We start from the raw sequence: 13,046 nt of genomic DNA on the forward strand, positions 1-13,046 counted from the left end.
ATTCTGGGATTACAATTATGAGATTAAAGGCTGTGGTGCTAGCTAACCAGCTAACTTGAAGACAGAGCTCGTCTTAGTTTAAACTCACAGATTGTCTCATAACAACAATAATAATAATAATAATAATGAATCTCTTAATCTCTTGGTGAAACAGAAACAGAAAATGTTGTTTCGTGTATTAACTCTGAGAAACCTACGAGTTTGTAAACGTGGCAGAGTGATCGCTCCTGTCGCTGGGGAACATAGAGGATCTTTGCAGCTTGTCTGCAGCTGCGGCAGCGCGGCATGAGCGGCAGGAGCGGCAGCGGCGGCGGTAGCGGCAGGTTCCGGTGACAGAGACCGTGTGATGTGGATTATTCTCTCACAGTTGAAGGAAGAGGACGAGGCGCGAGCGCAGGTGAAACAACACAACACAACCTTTGATTCACCGCACTGTACTGCCGCGTGCACGCCAGCGCGCATGTGAGTGCTCGTTTTTCTAACGTTTGATTTATCAATCGATGATCGATTAACATGACGCCGAGGCTAACATAGGATCAATAATCTGTAATCGTGAATAATCTGTCATTCTGTGTGTGTGCGTGGGGCCTGTTGCATGTGATTTTAAACAGGAGACATTTTGCTACATGGTCACGGTGATGACGTCGATCACGTGATGAAGATACAAATGATTTGAGTGTTTTGTCTCTGCTGTATGAGGTAACATTGTGTGCTCTGAACATTCACACATTCATGTCGTATTCACTTGCTCAAATTCACTGGTGTTGTTGTGTTACTGGAGTTTCCCAGTAGAGGGCGCACACCACTGACCTCACACTGTTGTTTGACGTAACCATGGCGATACTAAGTGTGTTCACACACAGAACGACTTAGAGTAGAAGAAGAAAAAGTTGTGAACATCGCAAAAGTCTCTCGCAGTAAATGTACGTTTTATTTTACACTCAGTCGGAAATGTTCCACTCAAATGACGGGAGTTTGGACGTGAGCGCCCCCTGCTATTGTAATTCACTCACTAATGAGTTCATTGATCTGTCCATAGCTACACTAACTTTATGTTTTTAAAAAACGAATTCACTGCGATCAATAAGTTTTTTTTTGGCGATTTGAGATAAAATCGCACAATGCGTTTAGCATTTATCGTTAGTCTGTTTATTATTATTACACTTGTTAAAAAAACCTATGAAAATATGATCTTAAAGCATTTTTATCGTACAGAAGTAGATCGGATTCTCGTTAGCAAACTCTCAGCTAACGCTCATTAATCTGAAGCATTATCAGAGGAGAAGCTAGGTGTAGCTAAAGCTAACTAAAGCTAGAGTTAGTCAGTCAGTCATCATCTACCGCTTTATCCTCTGCCAGAGGGTCGCGGGGGGTGCTGTGCCAATCTCAGCTACATCGGGCGATAGGCGGGGTACACCCTGGACAGTTCGCCAGTCCATCGCAGGGCCACACACAGATAGAGACAAACAACCATTCACTCTCACACTCACTCCTATGGTCAAGTTAGAGTGTCCAATTTACCTAACCCCACATTGCATGTTTTTGGACTGTGGGAGGAAGCCGGAGAACCCGGAGAGAACCCACGCACACACGGGGAGAACATGCAAACTCCATGCAGAAAGGCCCTTGTTCCAACCGGGGCTCGAACCCGGGTCTTCTCGCTGCAAGGCGAGAGTGCTAACCACTACACCACCGTGTGGACCCAGCTAGAGTTAGTGATGAGTGATTTTCTAAAGTTAGCAATGACATGCTAAGTAAGCTTAATCAGAGCTCTGGACCAGAGTTAAATAAAGTTAGTATCACATTATGAGCGTCACAAGCTATGCTAGCTAAATTAGAGTTCCTGACCAGGGTTTAAATAAAGTAAGCATCACATTATTAGTGTCACAAGCTAAACTAGCTAAATCAGAGCTCCTGGCCAGGATTTAGAGTTTAAATAAAGTTATAGGCTCTTTTTTAACGTAGCCTGTTGTTAATGTAACACAAACAAACTTATTGTGAGTTTTTCTTTAATATGAAATAAAATCATATTTACTGTCGTCCTGCACTCTCACTTTTACTCCCTCCCTCCTCCCACTTCATCCATCCATCCCTCATCCAGCCATCCATCCATCCTCCCACCGTCCTCCTCTTCTCTACAGCAGACTAGCAGTAAAGAAAAAAACTAATATTTCACCAGTGATGATAACCAAAGCAGTGTCCAATCTCACACACACACACACACACACACACACACACTCACACACTCACACTCATGGAGAGAGAGAGAGTAAGAGTGAGTAAGAGAGAGAGGGAGTAAGAGAGAGAGAGAGAGAGGGAGATCAGCAGCGCTGCAGCAGCAGATTCTCGGCCGTCAGACGCAGAGGAATGATAATTAGAAAGAGATTGACTCGGCAACAAGAAGGAAAAAAAGGAGGAAGAATAACGAGGAGAAGAGGAGTCGAGGCCTCCTGCAGCATCTTCATCATCATCATCATCAGCAGCAGCAGCAGTGACAACAGCAGAGGAAAAACATGAGACTCATCTGATCACAATCTGATCAACGACAAGAAGAAAAAACTGCAGCACTCGTTTGTTTTTATCATTTTTACAGAGGAGATGACAGAAGAGAGAGAGAGAGAGAGAGAGAGAGGGGTGAGTGAGGATCAATAATCCTCCCTCCTCCTCCTCACTCCTCCACCTTCATCCCTCCATCACCTCTGCAGGAGCCGCTGCTGAAACCTGTGAGCCTCTGCTGCCTCTTCCCTATTCCTCTGTGTGTGTGTGTGTGTGTGTGTGTGTGTGTGGATGCTGCAGCGCGTGTGTGTGTGTGGATGCTGCAGCGTGTATGTGTGTGTGTGTGGATGCTGCAGCGTGTATGTGTGTGTGGCCTATATAGGCCATAAGCATGATGATGTGTGGGTGTGTGTGTGTGTGTGTGTGTGTACATGTATGTGCATGTGTTAACTGCTGTAGTGTGTGTGTGTGTGTGTGATGATGCGCTCAAGTCCAAATATGTGACGTGTGTGTGTGTGTGTGTGTATTGCAGAAAGCTCGGTGGATTAAAATCCTGCTGCGACTGTCTCTAAATTATATGTTTTTTTGGTTTAATTTGATGTTAAATATCAACGTAAAAACTAAAAATGTAAAAAAAAATAGTTTTAGCTTTTATTTTGGTAACGCTGACCTTTTGGTTTTGATCATAAAAGTTGTTATTTTCTAAAAACTTAAGTTTGAAAAGAGATGTTTGTTTTGACCACTTGAAGGCAGCAAAAACAAGAATGAATAAAATGTTTTCTCCTGATGACGCAGTCGCTCACTTGTTACGGGATGGTCACGTTGTCTTTACTTCCTGTACTTAGTGATACATACTCTCGTCGCTCAAACATATGGGCTCAGTTTGCTGATATTTGTGTGTATAAATAATATACACATATAATGTGCGACTTCTGGACTCACAACTTAAACGTGATGAAATGTGCAGCTGCTGTTAGCTTCTATTTTTATTTAGGTTTCTTCATAGCGATGAGCTTTATAGTAATCGGTGTCTGAATCAGTCCAATATTTGTGAAAATTACTGCATCAGAGATCTTTACAAGCTAAGCTAACTAAATCAGCGCTAACTTATCGCCAGTATCGGACCAATACTAGTTCTTAATGACGCATCAGTCTCATCGTGGTGGATACATCATAGCTATGAGGGGACAGGGGAGGGGTTTCATACTGTTGACATGCTGTTGTTGTCGTTACTCTAGTTTTTATGGAACAACAAATCACCCAAAAACAGAGGGACAGAGTCCGATGTCCTCTCTGGTCCGCAACTGTCTTCTCATCTTCTTTTTCCTTCTCTTCTTTTCCATGTGACGTGAAGACGGATCCACAAGTTCCATCCTATGAGATGAAAATGATGGCGGATCGCTGACACGTCAAAGTTCACGAGGAGAAGAAGAACATCTGACATGAAATTTGATCTCCTCTGTCAGAACGACTGCAGGGACACCAGCCGAGTCCTGCAGGTGAGCCCATGGACCAGGAACAGGTCAACGTCTCGTCTTCCATGTTTGTCAGAAGATGATCATTGACGGACATTAAGACTTTTCAGTTTTGTGGCTCCTTGTTGGTAACATTGAGCATCTGGACTTTGTTTCTCTCGGCCGCTCAGAAAACTCTTCGGACAAATGAGATTCTGCAGGGAAGCGGTGGACGTGAAAGTGTTGGCGGAGCAGACGGTAATTCTGCTGCAGTGATTTGAATCCACTCTGATAATGTCCCTCATCACTGATCCAGAGGAACAAATGACATCTGGATCAGCTTCACTCCACACACCTGATTCTCAGAAACCAGGTTTCTGATCTTCTACATGGAGTCCAGAGACTGGATACAACAGAGTCACTGACAAACACGGTAAGAGACAGACTCTTCTGAGACAGGGAGGAGTTAAAGACCGTCTTTATGTCCTAGAACTGTCTTCTGATTCATGACCATCATGGGTCTGAACCACAGGAGGACCTCCTGATCGAACCAGGGAATGGTTGGCGACTTCATAAACCTCTCTGACTGGAGCCCACAGGGACGAGGTCCATCTTGATCCTCGAATCAGAACTCGAAAAAGAAGAAGTCCTCTCCCCCCCACTTACCTCTGGTGGGGGGGAGGGTGAAGGGTAGTTTAGGTTTTAGGTTGTAGTTTTTTTGTTTTTAGTTCGTAAACTAGACATTGAAAAGTTGTGTTGAGGGTTTTTCCTCAGTGTTGGTTTGTACTAGTTTTAGATCTATTCGGTTCTGCTCATTTGAACGTGTCAGCAACACCGCTCTGCTTGGTTACCAGGTGAACCCTCGACCCTGCACCAGCTGTTACTCAGGCAGCATTTCATCCAGTGCACGAGATTAGCATTTAGCCTCAGTGCTAGCTGTGTCTAAGTTAAATATTAAGTCTTTGTTTGCGAACTCTTTGGTCATGGATGCTAATCAAGGTCCAGGTAAGGGCAGCCCAGAAAGCCCAAACCGGGCCGTGGAGTACCTTCTTGAACTCAACAACATTATTGAGAGTCAGCAGAAGCTTCTAGAAACCCAACGGCGCCGAATCGAGGAGCTGGAGGTCCAACTAGACCGCCTCAGCCAGGAGAACAAGGACCTACGTTTGGACCGGCAACCCGTCGTACCTCCTCCACCTGCTGCTCCCGAGCCTCCGCTCCCTCCTCCTCCACCGCCGCCTCCTACAACTCAGACCACACCGGCGTCCATTTCTACCAAGAACCACCACCATCATCACCACCACCACAACAGCAGCCAGCCCCAAACTTCTCCCCAGCCTCCGTCCTCCATCCCCCTCCACCACAGCCACCACCACCATCACCAGCATTATCAGCAGCAGCAGCAGCAGCACCACCACCATTCCTCCTCCTCCCACCACTCCTACAACAGCACTAACAGCACCAGTGCGACCGCTATTCCGGTTCCAGCTCCAGCTCCAGCGTCAGCCCCAGCCTCCATCTCGATTCCGACCCAGATCCCAGCTCCAGTCTCCTCCCCATCCCCGGCTCCACCTCCCCCTCCTCCAATCCCACCCAGGGATCAGCCGCGGGTCCACAGCCGGTTGTCCCGGGCCCCCTCCACCAGCACTGGCACCAACACCAACTTCGTGGAGAAAGAGAAAGAGAGGATTGAGCGCTTGCACAGATCCAACGCCTCCAACAACCACCACGCCCACACCCTCCACCTTCACAAACCGTAAGTTACACTTTAACGTTACTACAACAAGAAAAGGTCAAAGGTAACACAAAGGAATCGCAGTGAAGGTTTGAAATGATGCTTTCTGAAGAATCTCTGGTAAAAGTAGTTTGTAAATCCTGGTAGTGATTTGACAAATGATGTCATAATCAATTCAGCCTCAGAGAGGCACCGAGACCAGAGGCCAGAGTCCGCATTGATTTTGGACTTTTGAGTTTGTACAACACTAGCAGGGATCGCTATGATGGGGATGGTAATAACTACTCAATCATTTGGTCGGTAGGATGTCTAAACAAAGAACTTGAAGAGAAGAGTGTCCGTATGTCCACCACCAGAGGACAGACTCTGGTTCATGTTCCTTTGTTTGGACTGATGTCTGTGGCCGCTGACTCTGGACTCTGATGCTAACAGCACTAACTAATTAGGAACTGGTACCAGGTCAGTGCTAGTTCTTGATGCCAGTACGTTCGATTGTAGGGATTCCACTGAAAAGTCGACATGTGGTCTTGCACTGACTGACAGAGAATAGACAAGAGTTCTGTTTTTGCCAGATGATGGACTGCAACGCTTCACACACTCATCTGCTAACGCTCTATCTGCCACATGAGCGTCACAGTCTCAGCTGACATAGACACCCTGGACATATCACCAGTCCATCACAGGGACACCCATCCACTCTCACAGTCAATCTACAGTGTCCAATTTACCTAATTGTCCCCAAATCTGCATGATTTTGGACTGTGGGAGGAACCACCCCCCCATACATACACACACGGAGAGATCATGCAAGCATGTGGAAAGACCTTTGTTCTGACCGGGCTCCAATTCAGCCGATACAACAATAAATCGTCCGGTTTATTTTCAGAATAAAAGCTACCATATGGATCTTTCACTAAACTTCATCAACGACACAAATCCAGCGTTCTCTCCTCGTTCTGTGGTCAGTCGGTGAAACAGCTGTTTCTTTGTGTTTACATATGTACATTCCGCCGCACAGTGGGCGGAGCTGTGAACTCATCCGATTGGTGTTTGGCAAGTATAAGCGCACGCAGCAACAACGCCTCAGTACTTATTCAGTGGAATCCCGAGGAGAGACATTTATCTGTTGCTATGACGACATCCTTTCACTTCAGACCAGCTGCTTTGTCCAAACTCGTGTTGACCTTTGACTCTTTCTCTGTTATTGCTACTAACTTAGCAGCTTCTCTTACACAGGTTGTGCTTGTGTGCTAAACTTTGACCTGAAAACTTTCTCCTTTTTTTGCTTGATTTCTCACTGACATAAAATTGCTGGGCTGTTTCTGCTCATGTGCAGCTGAGAAAAGAGCCGTCAGTGGTTTGATAAACGCTGAGCCTTTCATCAGCTACACTGTGTAGCGCTAATTTACATAGTGCAGGACGGCGCGAGACCCTGGAGACGCGGACGGACTAAATGACTACAGTGTCTCTTAACACCCTTAATTGGTGGAGCCCAGACTGAAGCTCACTGTGTTATGTAACGGCTGCTTCTGTGAGGCGGCGGGGAATCGGTTGCTCTTTATGTGAAAGTTGTTTTGTTGTACCGGTTGCCGTGGTAACCACTCACCGGACACTTCCCTTTTGCTCAATTCTGTTGTAATTTTTGTTGCTCAGAAGACATATTTTAAGTTCTAGAATCTGGTTTGGTTGCCTGGCAACACAGTCTGAAGGAAGTGCGTGTGTGTGTGTGTGTGTGCGCGCGCGTGCGTGTGTGTGTGACAGCAGGCGGTTCATCTGTAAATGTTAACAGCAGCGTTGTTGCTGTTAACTTGTGGCAGTTGCCGGCTGTTGCCATGCAACAGTGGAGAGGCTGTTTGAAGGACGACGCTGGTTGTCACTGGTTGTCACTGGTTGTCACTGGTTATCGCCGGCTGTCGCTCAGACTCGTGCTCACAGCTCATGGACCCGCGGTCGTGAAGACCAGTAAATCTGCAGCGATGACTCATGAGTTCATCGTTGTCAGAGAATAAATCGCATGTTCACAGACGTGTGACTCAGACCGGAGGCATCAGAAATCCTCTCAATCCCATGAGTCATGTGACGTTCAGGTGCAGCTGATAAAGTGTGGTGGGGGCGGAGCTTGACTCTGAGCCGGTGAGTGATGTAACAGGCAGTGAAGATGAGGCTGATAAATAAAATCGATATCTCAAAATGTCATAAACAAAGTTAAATAGTTTCCACTGAAGTGTTGAACTATCCCTTTAACATTTTATTTCATCACATCTTCAGTGTGTATGTGTGTGTGTCTCCCCCTCCCACTGTCAATCTGTCTGTTATATTTGGCAACATGTAAATGAGACATGGAGTTGGTGTGCGTGCGCGTGCGTGTGTGTGTGTCGTCATGGCAACAGGATGAGGTGCAGGAGGCAGAGGAGGTTTCATAACGGGACAAACACTGCAGCTCACTCACTCACTCACTCACTCACTGGTGACATCACTGTGACAGAGCAGGAAGTGAAGAACCTCACAACAGGAAGCTCCGTGTGTGGCAGCCAATCCGATTAGAGCAGAGTCTAATCCAAAGAAAACAACTTTATTAACAAACAAACAACATGACAGAAAAACGACGGTGCAAGTTCAAAGTCTGTGCTCCACCATAATTAAAACTGTAGTACGTAGTTTTGAACATAAACAAGCATCACAGAGTGTTAATGAAGTTTATCAGCTCCACACGGCTCTCTCTCTCTCTCTCTCTCTCATAACTAACACCTGATGTTTCCATATAAATGTGACATCAACATCGTTGTTTCTATACATGAGCCAACATTATAGCACGTCATCTCCACCAGGGGGCAGTATAAGGATCAGATATATTCGTGTGTGTGTGTGTTTCCGTCTCGGTGTTTGAGTCTCGGTCTGATGACATCGTTGGCAATCCATCCAGGATTGTTGCAGTGCATGCTGGGAAGAAAGAAAACTCCTCAGTCTCTGTGAAACTGTTGTGATGTCACATGATCAACAGATTCTGAGCAGTCACACACACACATACACACACACACAAACCTCTTCACTGTGATCAGATCAGAATATGAATCATATTCACAGAAAGTGGGTCACTGCGGCAACACACCTGTGTGTGTGTGTGTGTGTGTGTGTGTGTGTGTTCATCTGAGGCCACTGTAAGTCAAACAGCTCATTTCAGTCAGCGCCCCCGAGAGGCATATCATCAAATATGTTTGTACATTTACATCCTGAGACTTTGTTTGAACCAAATCACACTTTTACTCATCACTTTAATTCTGAGTGTCCTCTGAATGTATCTTCCCCCCTGAGTGTCCTCTGAATGTGTCTTCCCCCTGAGTGTCCTCTGATTGTGTCTTCCCCCTGAGTGTCCTATGGATGGATCTTCCCCCCTGAGTGTCCTCTGAATGTATCTTCCCCCCTGAGTGTCCTCTGAATGTGTCTTCCCCCTGAGTGTCCTCTTAATGGATCTTCCCCCCTGAGTGTCCTCTGAATGTGTCTTCCCCCTGAGTGTCCTCTGAAGACAATAATTTAAACTTAGTTTTTTAAACAGCAAGTTTTCCTGTACCTTGTTAACCAGTTTCAGTGTGTCTTCCAATGTCACACGGAGCGCCGTGTACCTTCTGACGTCACACGGAGCGTCGTCTATCTTCCAACATGACACAGAGCGCTGTGTATCTTCTGACGTCACACGGAGCACCGTATACCTTGCAACGTCACACGGAGCGTCATGTATCTTCCAACGTCACACGGAGCGCCGTGTATCTTCTGACGTCACACGGAGCACCGTATACCTTGCAACGTTACACGGAGCGTCATGTATCTTCCGACGTCACACGGAGCGTCATGTATCTTCCAACGTCACACGGAGCGCCATGTATCTTCCAACGTCACACGGAGCGTCATGTATCTTCCAACGTCACACGGAGCGCCGTGTATCTTCTGACGTCACACGGAGCACCGTATACCTTGCAACGTTACACGGAGCGTCATGTATCTTCCAACGTCACACGGAGCATCATGTATCTTCCGACGTCACACAGAGCGCCGTATACCTTGTGACGTCACACGGAGCGTCATGTATCTTCCAACGTCACACGGAGCGTCATGTATCTTCCAACGTCACACGGAGCGTCATGTATCTTCCAACGTCACACGGAGCGTCGTGTATCTTCCAACGTCACACGGAGCGTCGTGTATCTTCCGACGTCACACGGAGCGCCGTGTATCTTCTGACGTCACACGGAGCACCGTGTACCTTGCAACGTCACACGGAGCGTCATGTATCTTCCGACGTCACACGGAGCATCATTTATCTTCCGACGTCACACAGAGTGCCGTATACCTTGTGACGTCACACGGATCGCTGTGTATCTTCTGACGTCACACGGAGCACCGTGTACCTTGCAACGTCACACGGAGCGTCATGTATCTTCCGACGTCACACGGAGCATCATTTATCTTCCGACGTCACACAGAGTGCCGTATACCTTGTGACGTCACACGGATCGCTGTGTATCTTCCGACGTCACACGGAGCGCCGTGTATCTTCTGATGTCACACGGGCCACCGTCCTGGGGGAGCAAATGAACAGCAGGAGGTGTGGTCGCCCCCTTATATCTGACAGGAAGATCACGCCTCCTTAACAACAGCTGATAAAGCATGTCACCATCAAGTGAACAGTTCTGAGGATGGTGGGAGATACACGCCGAAACTGGTTAATGCGGTAAAGGAAAACTTACTGGTGTCTAAAGTTCAATCAGTAGATGAACATTACAACATACAATAGTTTAAAGTTTGTGTGGCGACTCCTCATAAACATTTAGGAAAGACAGAGATTTCTGTCGTCCATTTTGTTCATTTTTTGTAGACTCCTTGTTTTTCCGGGGGTGTGGCCTGTATCACTTGTAATTTATAATGTGAACAGTTTCAGTGTCGCAGGCTTGTTGAATGTGTGTTTGTGTGTATGTCTGTCTCTCTCTGTGTGTGTGTGTGTTAGTGTGTGTTGAAGGGGAAACTAGGCTGATATGAATAGAGAGGTGATGAATTACCTCTCACAGCTGAGCCACAGGATAACACCCTGAGGTCTGACCGTGTGTGTGTGTGTGTGTGTGTGTCAGTTGTTGGTCTTAAAAAAAAAATAAAGTTTATTTCAGCTTCAGTTCTAAAACTAAAACAAGGAAACGTGATCATGTTGTAAAACTGAAATACTACAAAACTGTTTTTATTTTCTGTGTATATGTACACAATATATGTATGTGTGTGTATACATGTATATATATATATATGTATACATATATATATATATGTGGGTGTGTATATATATATATTTAATGTATTGGAAACAGTAAATCACCTCTGAGCAGCAGCAGCAGCAGTGATGTTAGTGTTGGTGGAGGATCTATTTAAAACCGACACACGCCTGCGCGTGCGTGCACATATGCAGTCCCTGTTACCGTGACAACATGTTTCTTCATTTGCAACTGTTGCCCTGAACAACACTGTTGGCATGGCCTCGTTTTCTGGAGCTGCTACAACTGAAGAGCAGCAGCTTCACTCACTCACTCACTCACTCACCACACTTTCCATATATGTATATATATATATATATTATGTACATGCATACAAATTTACAAATATGCATATATATTTATATACACACACAAACAAATATGTATGCATACATATAGACTTAGATATATACAAATAGCATAAATACCTGTGAGATTTTTATTGTTATTTGGGTCACAATAGTTTACTATCTTTAAAAAGTTGGTCTATATACAGGGCATTTGAGATAAACTGGTAAGGAATGAATGAATGAATGAATGAAGGCTTTATCAATAAATATGTTAGCATCCATGGTATGTTTCCGACAGAACGTGATAAATCGTAGTTGACGTCACTCACAGAACTGATGATGGGAGCAGATCAAACCTTCGTGTGCCTCCAGCTGGTGGCACTATGACTGCAATGTGCCGTGTTTGTGTGTCTTTGGGCTCAGACTTTTAAAAAGCCTCAAAAACCTGGACTCACTGTAAAGATTCAGCTCTTGAAAGAAAATCACCAGGACTGTATGTTGGTGAGAAGAGAGCAGTCACATGACACATCAACACTTTTCTCCTCTCACTCACTCAAGGTTTTCATGACAACACGACGTTTCATGTGGCGATGCACAGAATGATCACATATATTTAAAAATGTGAAACTTTTTAAATGGATGACGGTTTAAGTTAAAGTGAGTCTGCAGGAAATAAATGTACGTCATTGTCATGTCCTCTGAGGACACGTGTGTGTGTGTTTGCTGTAAAACATGATGCAGTTATTTTATTATGGTGCAGGTGTTAAACCAGAGTTCATTAAAATGCTGATTCAGGTGTTAAAGTGTTGTTCAAATGCAAACTCAGCAGCAGATGCAGAAACTCTTTTGTGCTCTGGTTTGTGGTCGAGTCACATCCAGGCTGGTCCACATTAAAGTTCAGGGTATTTAGGAGTGTGGTATTTGATGGTTTGAGGCACTGAGACTGAGAGGGAACCTGAGACAGATTTACCCTACTTTATCTCACTGTTAGACAGACTTTTCCAACAGGAAACTGAAGTTTGTAAACCACTCACTCTCCCACACCAAACCCCATAGAGAAAATCAGTGATTTTAACATCATAGCACACAGAGTTGTTGATTCACTGCTGCCTCCATCACTAAGTTCAAATGTCTTATTTAGTCAATTTTGTGTTTGAAATCCTTTGTTCAGATTAACCTTAATGACACAAAGTGACCACACGAGGCAGCAGTAGACCAGCAGCTCCTGTGTCCTTGCGAGCTAAAATCACTGATTTTCTCTATGGACTTTGGTGTGGTGGAAACAGATTTAAGCCACTTCACAAAAGACTGTGTAATAAAATCTACCTCAGTTTAAGTCTACGATATCTACGTCACATGTTCACATCTTTATCTCACTGTTACACAGACTTTTCCAGCAGGAAACTGAAGTTTGTAAACCACTCACTCTCCCACACCAAAGTCCTCAAGCCAGAACGTCGCTGTACAATGAAAAAGTGTCGCAGCTTCAGACCAAGTGTTGGTCAAACGTCTAAACTCATGTTCGTTTATGTCACGTTTCATTTCTGTTTAGCCAAGCGGCTAATCCACAACTAGCTCAGTTAGTGTGGTTCTTGTGTCCGTGTTTGAACCTGGAGTGACCTCTGACCTCTGTTTCTCTGTGCTTCATCCTCTCTCTCTCTCTCTCTCCTGACTCACGTTACACACTCTACATGTAGCGCTGTGATGCTATCTGCTCATGCTAATGGCCCGGATTGACTGTGTGCTAACTCTCTGAGCTAATTCTGTAACTATGCTGGGC

At 45.4% G+C, this 13,046-nt stretch overlaps 1 protein-coding gene across 3 annotated transcripts in view; it reads left to right on the plus strand.

The window, feature by feature from the left end:
* Nucleotides 1–304: 304 nt before the first annotated feature.
* Nucleotides 305–13,046, plus strand: part of LOC131469031 (IQ motif and SEC7 domain-containing protein 2-like) — a 58,014-nt gene continuing 45,272 nt past the window's right edge. Inside the window, exons 1-2 of one of the 3 annotated variants that reach the window (XM_058643858.1) lie at nt 305–462; nt 3,851–5,706. In XM_058643858.1, the coding sequence (XP_058499841.1) occupies nt 4,934–5,706 (773 nt within the window). In that variant the 5' untranslated portion in view covers nt 305–462; nt 3,851–4,933. Of the gene's footprint in view, nt 463–2,090; nt 2,724–3,850; nt 5,707–13,046 lie in introns of those variants that run through there. The other 2 variants (XM_058643857.1, XM_058643856.1) reach the window with 2 other exon arrangements.

This window comes from Solea solea, chromosome 11 (assembly GCF_958295425.1).
Source record: "Solea solea chromosome 11, fSolSol10.1, whole genome shotgun sequence".
NCBI lineage: Eukaryota > Metazoa > Chordata > Actinopteri > Pleuronectiformes > Soleidae > Solea > Solea solea.